Here is a 17209-nt window from a genome sequence, read left to right as displayed (position 1 = left end):
ACCCAGTTAGGCAAGCTCCTCATCATTTACAAGATAAACTCGTGCCAGCTGCATGAAGGTGCCTAGGTGACACGCTACAGACTAGAAGAGAATAGAGGAATCACTGGGCAGCATCCGATGCCAGTGCAGGAAATACTTCCCCTTATGTAGCGAGGCTGAAAGTACATCTGACTTTCATGCAGGAAACCAGAGTTTGAATCCAGTTACACACCTGTAGTCAATATTTGTCTTTTTTAATCTGTAACCACAAACTTTTCCTACCTTAAACAAGTGTTTTAGTTGCTTAACACTAGCCATACAGCCTGGTCGCACAAAAAAACGACGCTTGTGACGCGTTTTTTAGTGACATTTGTGACGTGTTTACTTAGTTTACATACTTACTTTACATTCATATTTTACTTAGTTTACATACATATTTTAATTAGTTTACATACCTACTTTACATTCATAATTTACTTAGTTTACATACATATTTTACTTACTTTACATTCATAATTTACTTAGTTCACATACATATTTTACTTGGTTTACGTACTTATTTTAAGCCCAACCATGATGTTTTTCCTAAACCTCACTGAATGTTGTTGTTGCCTAAACTTAACTGCGGACGTTACTATAGTTTTGTTGCATGGCATACAAATGACACCAAAAGAAAATGACGTAAAAAGCGAAAAAGTGCGTCCTCATGACAAGCGAAATGTCCTTGTAATGTCTCGATATATATACACTTTCCTGTGAAATCGGGTTGAACCATATCATAACCACAGTTTATTTGCCATATCTGTCGTCTTTCCCTAACCATGCTGTAATTGCCATTCATGCTTATTTTACTTGGTTTACATACCAGTGATTTAGTCAATGTTTTGTTGTAGTGGTCTGACCCTAACTTAAGAGCAGGTTGAGATGAAACTTTAAGTGCCAACTCAGTGTGTTTGATGATCCTCTGAAGTTAAGGCGCTATTTGAACTCTGTAACGTCTGTGAAAACCTTAAAATCGTTCTGACATCAACTCCAGATCGTTGTTTTACACCTGCACAGTGACGAGGTTCTCGACACCCAAAGGTCCACTGACAGAGCAGTGGGTCTCACTGATTATTGGGGTCATGTGAGAGGTTCGCTCACTGCAAGTGTGTGTGTGTGTGTGTGAGAGAGACTGTCGCATGTTCAGGCCTCATGTGACCTCTGTGAGTGTGTGTGTGCTCACACAGTCCTGCTGTGTTTGCGTTGTATCTTCATGGCTTTATTCGTGGAATCTACGTGTGTCGTCTGGCTGTTGTGCAGCCAACAAATGATTATGAAACTTTTAATTGAATCAAGCCACCGACCCTTCACAGGCTTACGCATTTCTGCTGTTACAGGAGTTTCCCGTTAAGTCGTCTGCTTCCAATCCCCACGTATCAGGGATTAGATTACTGGAGTTCTACGAAGAATCGCGATGAGGCTGACGGACAGTCTGCCGTGTGCAGAAATAACTTTCAATGTAGTGTTGTAATGTAGAAGAGGATGAGTAGAAAATACAGGACGGATAAACATGTTTGTTTGTTCCGCTGATTTCTATCTACACAAACATACTTTGTGCTTTACAACATAAATCTTTTCAAGCAATCGTTTTGCTTAAATGTTGTCTTCATTGACGGATTGAAAGATTTTGATTATGCAAACTCTGGTTCTAACGGAAAGAAAATGGTCTTTTGATCAACTTCTCCACACTTGAATCAACACAACAACAAAACGTCTAAGTTTTTAGATGTGCTCAGAAGATAATACGTCATATTAATGTCATTTTTGACACAAAATTCCCCAAATTCATAGATTCATTCCTGCTACTCAATGGGATGGATTTGCTTCATTTCTCGGTTTTCTATCATTCTAATTTGATCATGTTTGAGTTTTGGGCTGTTGGTGGAACAAATCAAGACATCGTAGACATTACAGCTGCAATAATTAATCGATTAATCGTCAACTAATCGTCAATAATTTTGATTATCGATTAATCGGTTTGAGTCGTTTCCTAAGAAAAACAATCAATTACACCGACCAACTTATCACACAGTCCCTTTTTAACCCATTTGTGCCCGCAACTGAAATTTTAATTTCCTTTGGTGGAAGTGTTATAAAGAAATTTTCAAAATCAGTGAAACTGTTTGGCTGAAAAGTGAGTTTTTCTTATCATAAATCATATTATCATCAAGTCTTGGGTACATGGCACTACTGTTGCAATATACTAAATATAGCACGATAAGAAAATGTCTTTGTCTAAGAAAATACAAGGAGCACAATCAAGTATTTGGTATCTATGAACACATAACAAGTTGAATGTCAAAGATATGCACACATATGCTGTGTTAAAAATATTTCATATGGAAAACCTTTAATAAACAATATTGTTTTTTCTCATTTTTAAAAAAAAAATCCTGATTTTGACTATTAATAAAAGTGAGCTTTTTCATATGAGCTAATAATTTCAAAGTTGTACTGTTAGATACGTACCCAAAGTATGTCTGTACCAAATTTCAAGACTTTAGACCAATCAGAACAAATGTTGTGTCATTTTTCCTTATCATACTAAATATAGTCTTTGGGCACAAATGGGTTAATCTTATAGTAATCCAGAAAAATATAGTCGGAAGAAATGAAAGATTGGCTGTAAAATGAATTCTTAAGGTGAAAAACAAGATTTTCCCAGAAGTTTTGTACATGTTTAAATTTTTATCATCAAATTGTAACCTTGTATCATAACAAGACGGTACCAATATTTCATTGAAATGCTCCCCATATGACAGCAAGATGAAAACACTAACCACCACCCTGCATGACACACAGCGAGCGGTGCTGTAGTGAAACTCGGTCAGGATGATATACATTTTTCATGTGTATGATTCGTCTCTGAGGCTGCTCTCCGTGCAGCGATCTCCTCTGACCCCGGCGTGCCCTCCAATCAACATCCCACCAAGCCCCGACATTTCCACACGCTATACATTAAAGCTGCGCTGCACTCCCATCAATTAAACACGGCGAACAGGGACAGGCAGAGTTCACCGAGCTTTGCTCAATCTGCTGCAAGTGGCGTGACGGCTGGTGTAGTGAAACTCTGAAGTTTGCTGCCGTGAGAGAAGACGATGGTGCAGATGACGACTTTTTTTTGTTTTACATCTTCACTTTCTTTTTCCTCTAGAGCCACAAAAGCTTGATTTGTGGTGCATTTGCATACTTTTGTTCTCCATTTTCTGAGGCTATATTTAGACTTTTGCACAAATATCTTTTTATTTTCAGTGTCTCTATCAAGACTGCCTGTCCCAAGACAAGTACAGAGTTAAGACTGACAAGTCCCCAGATAAGTCCCAAGTCAAGTCCCAAATCAAGACTGACAAGTCTAGAGTCAAGTCCCAAGTCAAGACTGACGAGTCCTAAGTCAAGACTGATGAGTCCTAAGTCAAGACTGACGAGTCCTAAGTCAAGCCTGAAGTCAAGATAGGCAAGTCCCAAGTCAAGTCCCATGTTAAGTCCCAAGTCAAGTCCCATGTTAAGTCCCAAGTCAAGTCTCAAGTCAAGTCCCAAGTCAAGACAGACACATCCCAAGTCAAGACTGACAAGTCCCTAGTCAAGTCACAAGTAAAGACTGACAAGTCCACTCAACACATGACAAGTCCCAAGTCAAGTCCCAAATCAACACTGACAAGTCCAGAGTTAAGTCCCAAGTAAACACATACAAGTCCCCTGTCAAGTCCCAAGTAAACACTGACAAGTCCTGAGTCAAGTCCCAAGTTAAGATTGACAAGGCCCAAGTCAAGTCCCAAATCAACACTGACAAGTCCCCTGTCAAGTCCCAAGTAAACACTGACAAGGCCAGAGTCAAGTCCCAAGTTAAGACTGACAAGTCCCAAGCCAGGTTCCAAGTAAAGACTGACAAGTCTGGAGTCAAGTCCCAAGTTTGAAGTTTGCTGCCGTGAAAGATGATGATAGTGCAGATGCTGACTTTTTCTGTTTTACACCTTCACTTTCTTTTTCCTGTAGAGCCAGAAAAGCTTGATTTGTGGTGCATTTGCATACTTTTATTTTCCATTTTCTGAGGGAATATTTAGACTTCTGCGCACATATCTTTCTATTTTCAGTGTCTCTATCGTGACTGACAATATTCTCACCCTGCTTTATAGCTCTCATGTCACTGCCTGTCCCCACATGTACATTTCTAGTCTTGGAAGTGTGAGAGGAGGTAAAGTGCATGGGACCAACCATGATCAAATGTGCAGAGAACAACAGAGTTGATCCAACGGCTGGTCCCGGGGGATTACAGCATCTCTGCTTGTTCGGCACGGATTTATGCGTGTATGACCGGTTTACTGCGAAGGTGTTGCGTGCTCTCACCGCTCGCAAACCGTGAGCTCACGGAGCATAGATATGCATCAAGCAAAGGTCACAAAGAAGTCAGCTACACGTGTGTTCAGCCTGTGCAAACTATCAACTTTTAGGCATGTAAAGGAAGAGGATAATGTCAGGATGAGTTAGTGTTAGTTAGTGAAACTTCAGTGATCTGCGACACGTTATCACGTTAAAAGGAAGAAAACGATGTGAATAATTCACGAGTTATGAATCACTTTTATCAGAAGATAGAGGTGGGACCAAGTCATTGTTTTGCAAGTCTCAAGTCTTTGCACTCAAGTCCCAAGTCAAGACTGACAAGTCCCAGGTCAAGTCCCAAGTCCTTAACTTTGAGTTTTGAGTCCTAAACAAGTCATAATGTAATCTTCATCAAATGTATTGTCATATGCGTCTGTCAATCATTTTCACTGGTCTTAATCACTAGTGTTAAACTCCAAGTCGAGTTGCAAGTCTTTTTTGACTTTCTCAAGTCGACTCGAGTCTAAAGTCATCAAATTTGTGACTCAAGTCATATGCCTTAGGTCCACACCTCTGGTAGCAGAAGCTTTGTGGTACAATACGAACACAAAATAACTTTAAAATGTACATATAATCAGAAGGATTTAGTTATTTTTATGACGTAAAGAACATATGAAACTTCTTCTTTTGAATCAGTGTTGTGATGACAAGCCTTTGTAAAGTTTTCGAGCCTTTTCATTTCTGATTTTGCTGACTCCAGTGTGTGTTTGGGACAAAACGATAATGTGAATCTTTCCTGCTGGTTGTTGCAGGTCAAGGTGTGGTTCCAAAACCGCCGGACCAAACAGAAGAAGGACACCACCAAGGATTCAGACAAACGCTCCTCCTCCTCCAACGAGTCGTTGGCCACCTGCAACATCCTGCGCCTCCTGGAGCAGGGTCGCCTCCTGTCGGGCCCCGTCCCACACAACTCCCTCCTGGGTCCCCCGCCGCACCCCAACGGCTCCCTGCTGAGCAGCCCGGGCGGCTCCTCCACCTCTCCGGGGATCAGCAGCAACACCCCTCCCAACTCCCTATCTGGGGGGACTTTCGGGCTGTCGCTGCCGTCGCTGGGCGGCACCCCGCCGTCACCGCGGCTGGGCGTCCCGCCGCCGCACTCCCTCTGCTTCTCCATGCCGCTGCTTGGGGGCGCTCATCACGAACTGACGTCCACCTACGGTTGCGGTTCTTCGGCTTTTGAGCCGTACATGCGGCTGGACAGGAAGGAGACGGATCTGGGAGGGAAGAAGACGGTTTCTTAAGTAACGTGTCCCTCTTTTAGGACGCCAGGGGACTGGTCTTTGTAAGAGCGTTTCTCCTCAGTCGTTCGTTGACACTGGATCATGAGAAATGTGAAAAAAGGTCCCTCGTGGCGCCATTTTGTGCCACAGCACTGTTGGGACACAAAATGGTGAAAAAGGACGCGATGTGACGGAGACACATAAAAAAAACAAAAAAAAAAGTTGTGAATTTTTGCAGAAATGCTGTGTGTGTGTATGTTGCGTGAACCCTGACAGACAGATGTTTTTATCACCGCTCTCTTCGCAGTGGTTTCAAGTGACTCTTCACTCTTTTGTCCAGTGCGTTTGTGTGTGTGGTTTTCTCTCTATACAGGCCTTCATTTACTGTTCAGGAAAAAAAAAACATACTTGACGTGGATAGTTCAGACTGAATCAGAGTCTGAATGAGAGGAGTGGTGTTTCAAAGAGAGCAGTTTGTACACATTTCAGTACATAAGTGGCCATGTTTGATTTTAGTTAATGTGCTATCACGATATGGAAGAAACACGGAAGAAAAAAAAAAAAGAATCGTAGCATTTAATATCAGTCTGTTTGGTGTCCAGCAGTAGCTTTTGTAAATTCTTTATTTGGTTGTGTTTGTGTATGAAATAATATGTGGTAGGATCTGGACAAACGGTGCAAAAATCACATATCTAGATCCGATAGTTTAATATAAAAGAACATGAGGAGAATAGCTGGTCAGAGTCTGCCAAAGCATTTATGGATATTAAGCTTTGGAGGTGTCCTCCAATCACTGAAGCAAGGTCATGACCTTTGAACCCAGATTAACTTTTCAATCTTTGATTCACGGAAACGTCTAAGAGACACTAAATAAGATAGAAACATCTGGCCGAGTTTTTTGGACATTTTTTTTATCCACAGAACCAAACTTGTAGGCCGGAAATGAAAGCCGCTTTTCAAAAGGAGTCAGTTTCAGTCAGTTTTACATCTTGTTTATCAGCGTGGTTGAGACCCGAGCTGCAGCGATTAGTTGATTAATCGACAGAAAAGTAATCTGCAACAGTTTTGATAATCTGTTAAATGATTTTTGGAAAAATACTCAACATTTTCTGCTTCAAAAACGTGATAATTTGCTGTTTTTCTTTGTCATATATGACAGTAAATCACCACGGCCTCTGAGAAATTGTTAGTTTTTCACAGTTTTTTAACATTTTTACAGACAAATAGTTGGCAGATTAATCAATTAACAGTCGCAGCCCAAGTTGGGACCAATACGCAACTTCAAAATGAGCCAATAAACCTGTAGAATTTGCTGCTGTTTTACCCCCAAACACTTAATCTTCTTATTTTTTAAGTTGCCCATTTTATGGTTTGCAACTAGGGCTGCCCCCTTTTAGTCGTCTAAGATCTCTTTAGTCGATTATTCATTTTTTATGTTTTTTTTCATGCTGAATTACTTATTTCAACAGATTTAAAGTTCGATTCTTTGTGGAGAAACTCAGTTTTACAGATCTGTCGATTAAATCAACTAATCGATTAGTCGATGTAGAATTTCTTCGGTCGAGGACAGCTCTATTTGCAACAACATCATAACTATCAGAAGCACCGATTCATCAGGTCATATCCATAATAATCACAAGAACTCTGTTAGTAAACTTTTACTGTGTGCACATAGGATGCAGCATCACATGTGAATCTTTTCAATGATTTTTCCTTAAATTTGTGTTTCCCCCCTTTCTGATGTTTTACGATGACTACTGGCTCGCCCCTTCTGTTAGACTGCAGCCCGTCTGCTCGCCCCTCATTGAAAGCACTTTATGTTTGTAGGTTTTTATTCATCTTCCTGTTTCTCCCCCCCCCCCCAAAATAACCTCCCAGCTTTAGTAAGAGTCAGGGTTTGGAGTCAGTTTATTCTTAGAAAGGTGTTTTTTCAGAATTAAAGCCAGATAAGCTACAGTTTTCCTTCAGCTATATTTTTAAATTAACCTAAATTTTCTTCAGGATCCGAAAAAAACAGCCCACTTTGAGACGTCAAATTCATGCACGCCAGGCTGAAGGAGGAGAGAAACAGGATCAGCTGTGCTATTTTTCCCTCCATATGAAGCCAGATTTTCTTGTTGTCCAAAGAAAACCAAAACTCACCTGCGAGAACCTGCCATTCCCAACAGTTTGCCCTCAATTTGTGTGTGTCAGATGAGCTCTCGCCCCCTTTTCATAACTTCTCATTTTCACCTCATGTATCTATTCATGTCTAGGTTTGCTCTCATTGTGTGGTTTAATACGTTTTTCTCTCACGGACACTCTCAATTTAAAAAGCTGCTCACGAGTAAAGGCCAGGCTGCGGCAAAGACATGTTTCCAGCTGCAGATAAATGCACGCAGAGGTTCTGACCTCAGCCTGTGAAAACACCCCGTCTGGCGGCTCACCGGGCCTTTTTGCACCCGTGTAGCGCCGGCTGTGTAGAAGGTGATTTGTTGTTGTTGTGTTCAGGCCCCGAGAACCCCTGTCATCCACTCGCGGCTCTTTGCAGCGACGCACCTATGCTGTTGTCGAACACTGTATTATTTTCTATAAGCACCATCCATAATTCACACGCTGCGGCATCAAATATTAAGCAGGGAGATGGAGCTGAGAGGTCAGGAGGCTTGCTTCTCGTGTAAGGCCTTTTCACAAACCCTCATCTTTACTCACAAGAGGGTCTAAGCTAAGTTGCTTTCCTGCTGTGTCCTAAGCAAAACACAGTCAGTTTCCCCCCATTTTTTGCTGGAATATTCAACATTTGTTGCATGATTTAGAGCTGCACACGATGGCAGATACATGAACTCTGTAAAAAAACTCTCTAAATTGATCCCATTTTCAGGACATTTGTGGTTTCCCTCGACATTGAGAAGCAGCACTGACTCCATGTTCTGTCACTGTACGGTGGTGTTTTGTAATGTAAATCTGCAGTTACTGTATCGTACGCTCAGTCATGGCGAGGCTAGGTGAAGATTGAGGGAGATGCCACTTGTCTTGGACATAGAGAAGCTTTGTAAAGCCTTGCATCAGTTAAACAAAGCCTTTTTTTGTTTTTTTATTTTCCCCTCTTTAGCTTCTTCTTAGGTTTCTTCTCATCCCAGCTGAGTGGACGTGTTGCTTTTGTTGTGTGACATCTTGCACTTGTTTAGGTCACCACCATCTCATGAAGGGCCTTTTCTCACTACTCCATCATGAGTTCCTCTGATGGGGTAAAAGTCCTTTTGAGATTGTGTGGAAATATTTTATTTTTGTTTCTTTATGCACAGCCAAGGCCCTGCATAGGCCATAACTTCTTTTCTTTAAGCAGTAATGTCAAGCTAATGGCACCAGCTACTACTTATGATGAACAAACTCTTATGTACATAGATATAAATTTATATATGAATATATATAAATGGGTCTTTGCACAAGTTATCTCCATGTCCGCTCCATGTGATTTTAACAGGAAAAACAAAAAATGCGATGGAAGATTCAGAAAAAAAGACTTTATATATGCTTTACAATTCTTTGTCTCATTAACATTTTGCACTTATTTAAAAGAGGCTTACTTCTGTTTCTGGGCTGACAGAGCTGTTTTCACGCTCGGCCGAGATATTGTACAATATGTATATGTATTTTTATTCATATGCATATAAATATATGTCTATGTAATTTGCCTCCTGTGTTTTCTTCACTTTCTCGCCTGCGTCAAGGCCACGGAAACTAAAATCTGAGATGCCTGTGGACAGTTTCGCCACCACAAAGAAATGTCCACTTTTAGAGGACTATTCAGTAAAAATATGAGTTTCTGTTTGTAATCAAAATCCACAAACATGACTGACATCTGCACGTCGGAGCTCTTTCTATTCACGCCGAGGATTTTGGGGCGTGCCTTTGCAAAAAAAAACCTTGGCTCCTTTGTCCTCCCCAAACATCAAGGCAGTGGACATTTCACCTTTCCAGGTCTCTCTGCGTAGGCCGTTAAATACTTTGCACTTTTAATTCTGTTTTGGTTTGGTCGGTGGCTCACAAAGGCTGAATTGACTGAGCTGCCCTTGGGACATTAATTGGATGAAAATATGAGAACATACTTCCCAAATGTGGAATGACCCGAGCTATTCTGCTTCACGTCTGTCATAAATAAATTTCATATTTTCATGACAAAAACAAGAATTTTATTAGAATGAAAAATTAGTGGAAGTACAGTGTTTTTATACAGGACTGCTAATGAAACCACAAGTTTAATTGACTGCACATAAAGAGATCGGAGAAGAATCTTTCTTTCCCCGAACAATAAATACACAATTTTGAACAAGATTGAAAAATGCCAGATGCAAGTAATATCTCCTTTCAACCAAATAGTTCCAAAAACTAAAAGTGAGGTACTAATTTGATGCCTAAATGTCCCTTTAGAGTATATTTTTGGTAACCAAAAGATTTGATCCTGTAGTTGGAGTAGTTTGTAATTTTTGCACAAAACAAAAAAACAGTTAATTTTGTGTGACAGTTTCAGCTATAGCCGATATATACTATACTACTATATAACGGTAGACAAAAAGAAGAGAGAGAATGCATAGTCATCTGTATATAACTGTCATTTAAACACCAAAAATAACATCTCCAGTTCCTACAGTAATATTGATCACGAAACCTGTACTTTACTTGAGTATTTCCATTTTCTGCATCTTTACTTTATACTTCTACTCCAACACATTTTAGGGGCATTTTAGTACTTTTTACTCCACTACATTTATTTAATAACTTTAATTACTTTGCATATTGAGATTAATAATACAAGATATAATCAACACATAAATTATGATGTATTATTATCAGTTAAGACTATATTGACATTCACAAGCTACCCATCAGTATATAAAGTAATTAAAATCAGCTCCATCTTCACCAGCTGCAACATTAAAGTGATGTACACATTAATGCATCAGTATTTATAATACATATAATATACATTATTCTGAAATGGGCCATTCTGTATAATGAGTACTTTTACTAGCAGTATATTTCTATGCTAATACTAATACTTTTACTTCTAACAAAGTATTTCCACACTGTGGTTTAATTAAATAAAAGATCTGAGTACTTCTTCTGCCACTGAAAAACACTTTGGGCCTCCATCTGTTGCCACCTGTTGCATGTTACCTGGACTGACACAGGAGGGATGCTGGCTGTGGGATGCTCTGTGACTATAAAACAGTTCAGCTCACTGATTTAAAAACCTAAAATGTGTCCGCTAACTCACTATTAACTATTTCCTACTAAAACTATGTGTCAAATAAAGAATAAAGAATAGAAAGAACAAGTGTAGGTTTTATTAAGCTGTAAAAAAAAGGTAACGTATATCCCCCAGACTTCAGCGAGGGGCACTCCTTCAAGCTTGGACAATTGATCTGCAGGGTGCCAATTATAGTGATTGGCACCTTTATTTGAGCGAGGAAAAGGCGAGAGGGCCGGCAGAAAGGAGACCAGATGGGTGGCCTGCTGTAGAGGACGGTCGGAGGGCCGGGAGGGGACGGACAGGAGGGGATTTCCTGCAGCAGAGGAACAAACTGTGGCCGTTAACAGCCTCCAGTCAGCAGCTACACAACTCCACTAACTGGCATTTTATTGGGGGGTTTTATTGGTAATCTCTCATCAGTGGCCATATTAACTAATGGTGTGCAGAGAAATACTGAGCAGTTAATAAAGTATTAATAGTAATATATTATTATTATATTTAAAGCAGAATGTGTTATCTTATTGTTTTCTAAATATTTTCTAGAAAGGATTTGATTTGTTACTATAAAAGGTTCCTAGAAAGGGCAATGTAATTTGGTATTTATATATAAAAACATATGTTAATTGGTACTTTTCCAATTAATTATTTCCAATTAATATCTAATCTTTTAGTCACAGCAGGTCAGCTGAAAATGCAAACATGAAATTTGTCCCCAGGGAAGCCTACAATTCAACATAAGAATAAACTCAATAAACTTAATAATCAATGAACAATAATTTTGAGTAAATCCTTTGGATATTAAAAATTGTTTGGAAAGCCAACACGTCTGAATAAACTGTAATTACGGGCTCAGAACTTTATTAATTTCTTAATATTTTAAAATTAAATTAAATTAAATTCTAAAAATAACTGACTCCCAACTTAATTTTTTTAATTTATATTTTAAAAATAAAATAAAATAAAACTTTAAAAAGAACTGTCTCAGAATTACATTACACATTTATTTCCTATTTCCTTATTAGAATTTTTTTAAAGATAAAATTAAATAGAATCATCAAAAGTCATCAAAATATGTTAACGTTTTAGGGATTTTTATGTAATTTTGTTTTATGTATTTATTATACAATAAGATATATTATTATTATTATTATTATTTTATTTATTTTTTAAGTCCCTCTTTTTAGTATTTAAAGTCATATATTAACATTTAACACCCTTTAATTTAGTTGTAAGTAGATATAAGTGTTTATTAATGTACTCGTCAACAACTATACTGTATATACTATAGTGGATGCTGGTGTATAAATGGATAATAAATGACAGAACAGTAAACTATGTCTTCATAGGAGAAGTTATAATTGCCAACAAATACTGCACATTAATAAACAATTAAAATGTCCTTATAGCTGCATGCAATACCGTGTTGTAAACCATTTCTTAAATGTTTATATTCAGTTTATAAATGTTAAATGGAGGGATATTTGAAGTGAAAAATTAACAGCGGGACGCAGGATTAGAAAATAATTCAATATATACAAACAAATGAAAGAAAATATAGAGAGGATGCATGTTGTGTTTGTCTGTGATGTGCACCTGATGCTTCCCACTTGTCTCATGTTTAACAGCGAGCTCCGGATCAACTCCACATCAGCACTCAAAAGCTGTTTGTTGTACATCAACTGATGAACTCTCAGCTCCATGTTGGCTCCGTGTTTTCTTTTTTAACAGCCGCCGTATGTGTTTGTGTGTGATTCTGGAGGGTCCACGGACCTTTAGGAATGCATCACTTTCCTGCCACCACCCCCCCCCCCCCACCTTTCCTCCCCCTGCCCTCCTTCCTCCATCCCTCCTCCTCCTCCTATAAAGCAGCTCAGCGGCCCAGCAGGGGGGCCCCTTCACTAATTAGGGTCACTAATTGGGGGTTGGCCGGGGCAGAGACCCCTCCACACCTGCACGGTCATGTGACATTCAAAGAGGTGCGTAGGGTCAAGGGTCGCGTTGTCGGGGGGGGAGAGGAGAGGAGAGGGAGGGTTTGGATTAGTTTGGCTGAGCAGACGAAGAGAGGAGGGAGATGATGGAATAGTAGTTGGGTTTGTCGGCTGTTGAGCAACACCAGCGAGCATGAATTTGGTTCGATTTTCCCACACATTTACAGGCAGTTTCACTATCCCTTTATATTTGACTGAGCCAGGAAAAACAAAGCAAACCAAGAACATGAAAATGAAAGTGTATAACTTTAAAAAGAAAGTCTCCAAAGTGGATACATGCAGAGAAATCTAGAGGAAGAGTGAGAGGACAGAGCGAAAGACACGTTAAGAAATTCGGGCGGGGACACGCTGCCCGGTCAGAGGTTAATTGCCAGGTGACCTTAAGGGCCGGACAGCTCAGCGGAGGCCCCGAGCCCGCCTGCCTCTCTCGGCTCTCGCTGGACTAAGTGATGTCTGCGTGTTTTGACACGATTCACACAAGAGTCGGGGCTTAAGCTCGCCGAAAAGATTCACAGCTGCATTCCTGTGAGAACCAAACCGACCCAAAATCTTCCAGAGAGAGAGAGACGGACCAGATTGAAGGATTTAAAAAAAAAAAAAAAGGAGCAAAGGAAGGATGTGAGATGATGAAAGAGGCAGTGGAATGTGTGCATTGAAATGTACAATATATTAAGCATGTTAACTATTCAAAAGTAAATTGTGTATGGGTTGAATAGCCCAAGAAAGAACAGGTCGAAGCACACAATTAATGATCCATTTAGCTGCTTCACTGTGCGTTCCAATACTTCCCTACTATTTAGTAAGCCAGAAAAAGATTTAGTATGTCCCAATACATTGTATGTACAAAAAGTACTACTGCTACATCCGGTCACATTTTGCAGTACACAAGCCAGCATGCTTTTCTGGCTATTCTGACCCACAATCCTCTGCACACTTGAGCTAGAGGGTCAAAATTCAAGGCGCAATGTTATGAAGAAGTAGTTTGTCGTAATATGCATACAGCATGCAACGGTATGTACTTTGTGAGGGCAGCTGCAGTAAAAGTAAAGAGAAAAAGTACGCGATTTGGAACGTAGCCTCAGTTTCAGGGTCATGGTCACATGACTTACTGGGACACTTGAACTGAACAGAGTCATCGTTAGTGTTATTAGCGACACCTGTGCATTTTCTATTATGACAAGTCAAAATGTCGGCATTGAAAAAGGCCTGTGGAGACATTTAAAGTCAAGCTGAAACGGCATTTCAAGAGTATCCAGCTTGAAAAATATGTAAAAGTTTTAGGGATGTTGGTGTAAAAACACTGTTTGTTTTTTGGACATATATTTAGCATTTGATAGGAGACAACAGGACCACTTTATTGTAAGTATTTTAAGTGTTTTTTTACCGATTCATTGTTGTGCAAAGGCAAACAAGCTTGCATTGTCAGAGGATGAAAGAGTCAAGGCCTAACACGTGTCCAACATTTGGACAAAACAGGCATTTAGACCAAACAATTGTAGGTGGACCACCATTGTTGTGTTTTGTGGCATTGTTACACACTCTCTCGTGACAACACATCATCGCACTGTTCCCATTTTCAATTTCTCCACCTTTCACAGAGCTGAATGAATCTCGCCGCGGCGACACAAAGAAGCGCAGCTGAAGACGTGAAACAAATTATATTCTAACCTCCTTTACAACGAACCTGGTGAGCAATGGTGTAACAGGACAATGACTCTGCTACCTAAGTTTTCTTTTCAATTTACACTTTTCTGTCGTATTCAAGGACGCTTCTCCTCTTTCTTTATCTTTTGTCTGCGCACCCAGATGTTTGCATCACCTCTTCACCTCTGCGTTCGTACTGTGAGTGTTTAGTGTGCATTCAGATGATATGAAACAAGCGTCAGGCATTCTTGTGTCGTGTCGTGTTGTGCTGTGAATCAGCGGACAGAGCTGCAGATTGACTTTGGCCTTGGGTGTAAAGCTGCTTTTGTAGCGGGGCGGCCATTCCAGCGCTTATCTTCCTAGATTAGGTCAGTGGGTTTTCAGAAAGTGATCACACCCCCAAGGACACAACATGGCACCTTCGTTTGTCTCCCGGAGCACAATGCACCCGGCCTCTAAAGCAAATGATCTTTCACCGTTAACCACCGCAAACAGTCTCGAGACCTTGGACTCCCGTTGAGTTCGAGCAAAGTTGATGAATTCTGCTTTTAAATCCGCCAATAATGTCTTTCTTCCTCCACCTTGACTTTAAGAGTAAAGCACGGCGTTAATGCACAGCAGAGTGCTTCTCTCCGCTAATGAATGCAAGGTTGTGTGCAGAAACATTCTTATATTCTATCATGCTTCAAGACTCGGTGAACCGGCGACGCATTCAAAGGCAAACCGACAATAGCTAATTACATATTCAGCGACACTGAGAAGGATTTAGAACGGCACAAGAAAGTCCTTTTTAGGAAATAACAGGTGAGGTGATGATGAGTAGAGTGCAGTCCGTGGTCGAAAGTGCAGCATTTAGTCTGAAAGAAAGAGGAGAGGGAAGAAAGTACTTAAGGTTTTATTCATTAAGACAATCTTAATAGAGAGTGCTTATATGTCCTTGTATGTTTAGATGTCAGTCACTTGTGGCTCTACTGGAGTCTTGAGTATCTCATTGAAAGCTTTAAGGCCACTCGTCTCATATGAATGAAGTTTTCTGAGGATATTTGTGTCTCTTTAGGCAGATATTGATTGTGCCATGATCATTTCTAAAGCAGATTTAAGTGATCGTCCTTTGTGTGATTTTAATTATCCGTGTCCATGGCATGTTTCTCATTTCTAGCTGATGGTTTTGCCAACTGAAATGCAGACTGTCGCTGGCAGATTTAATCAGCTAGTTTAACAACACTAATTCCGTGATTTGGCTGAAAACTTCAGTCGCTGACTTTTTAAGGCTTTCAGCTGACTTGTTTTAAAAGAAGACACATGTTGAAGCGTCCTAAATATGAATATGATGGCTGCAAACATGATACAGCTAGTGTGCTAAAAGAAGACTGAGGCTTACGCTAACAGGTCCCAGGCCAAAGTCACCATTCTTAAAGAGGACCTATTATCCTCATCTTCAGGTTATATTTTGGTTTCTACTACAATGTGCTTTAATTTTCAAAAAACACATTATTTGTGTCATACTGGCTGTACAGCATCTCTTCTCACCCTCCGTCTGAAACAGAAAAGCCCAGTCTGCTCTGATTGGTCAGCTGGCCCGCTCTGTTGTGATTGGTCAACTGACCCAAACTCTTCAGACTCCACTCCAGCTCCACTCTAACCAGCTTTGTTTGAGGGCGTGCCACTAGACAAGTATTATGCAAAAACGTTACTTGGTGACATCACCATGTTATGGAAGAAAAGGCGGGACTTCAAGCATGGCGTTTCAAGCAGTTCAGGAGCAGTGTTTCTGTGTGAACTTTGGGCTTTGATACTTTGCAGACCTTTTACATGAACAAAAAACTATATAACACACTAAAGGAAAGGGGAAAAGCACAAAAGCATAATAGGTCCTCTTTAAGCCGAAGTCATACTCTCCACGTCCGCGAGTATGCAGGGGTCCACCACGTACATTTCGCCATCACAGGGTGTACGTATAGACTCGAATGTCCGTGTACCGCTATTTGTGTGCCATGTAAATTTTATTTTATTACAATTATATCGTTCTTACATTGCGGTGTAGAGCTATATTTTAGAACGGTATTATAAAAGTTAAATTTAAATAGTATTTCATGCTAACACAACCCTGTTTGGATACTAGAAATGCATATGTGGTCAAAGCACTAAAGGTTAAATGTTTCAACTTACAAGAGATAAAGCTTTGCGAATGACGTCTAACCGATGTATGTGACATTATCACTTTGGCTGTGGTTACCAGGGTGTAAAATTCCCCAAATCCAAAAAAGAGCAGGGCGTTGCTGATGTTAACATATTTTCTGATATAATGGCCTGTAGGACGCAGTGGAGGTTCAGTCCTAAACAGGGCTTTCATATAAGGTGTCATTTTGTCAAATTTGGGTGTATTTTAGGGGGTTATTTGTCAAGTTTAACGTAATTTTTTTGTGGTTAATGATGCATAATCTGCATTCTGATATTATATATTGTACCTTTAGTGAAGTCCAAACTTGTAACTGGTATCGCATATAAAAATGTCTCATTTCTAAATCTTGGTTTCACACTTGGATCATCCCATCAGGCTCGGCTTGACCCTCTGCAGCCCCAGGGTCACTGCAGGTTGCCCTCATTAGTAACAGGGGGTCTCCACCTCGACCTAGTCCATCACCCTATTTGCGTCCTCCCTAATAGAGCCTAAAACGACCACACATGAGCCGAGGTTCCTACCCGGACCGTAACCTATAACCTCG

General features: G+C 40.1%; 1 protein-coding gene across 1 annotated transcript in view; it reads left to right on the top strand.

Annotated features, from left to right (window-relative positions):
- The window catches only part of vax2 (ventral anterior homeobox 2), a 35297-nt gene extending 26010 nt beyond the window's left edge, over positions 1-9287 (top strand). The window contains exon 3 of the mRNA XM_037757745.1: positions 5151-9287. Within this exon, the coding sequence (XP_037613673.1) occupies positions 5151-5639 (489 nt within the window). The 3' untranslated portion in view covers positions 5640-9287. The remainder of the gene's footprint in view (positions 1-5150) is intronic.
- Positions 9288-17209: the final 7922 nt, after the last annotated feature.

Source organism: Sebastes umbrosus, chromosome 22 (genome assembly GCF_015220745.1).
Source record: "Sebastes umbrosus isolate fSebUmb1 chromosome 22, fSebUmb1.pri, whole genome shotgun sequence".
NCBI lineage: Eukaryota > Metazoa > Chordata > Actinopteri > Perciformes > Sebastidae > Sebastes > Sebastes umbrosus.
The sequence above is the reverse complement of the archived record's forward strand: the minus strand, read 5'-3'. Positions and strand labels throughout refer to the sequence as shown.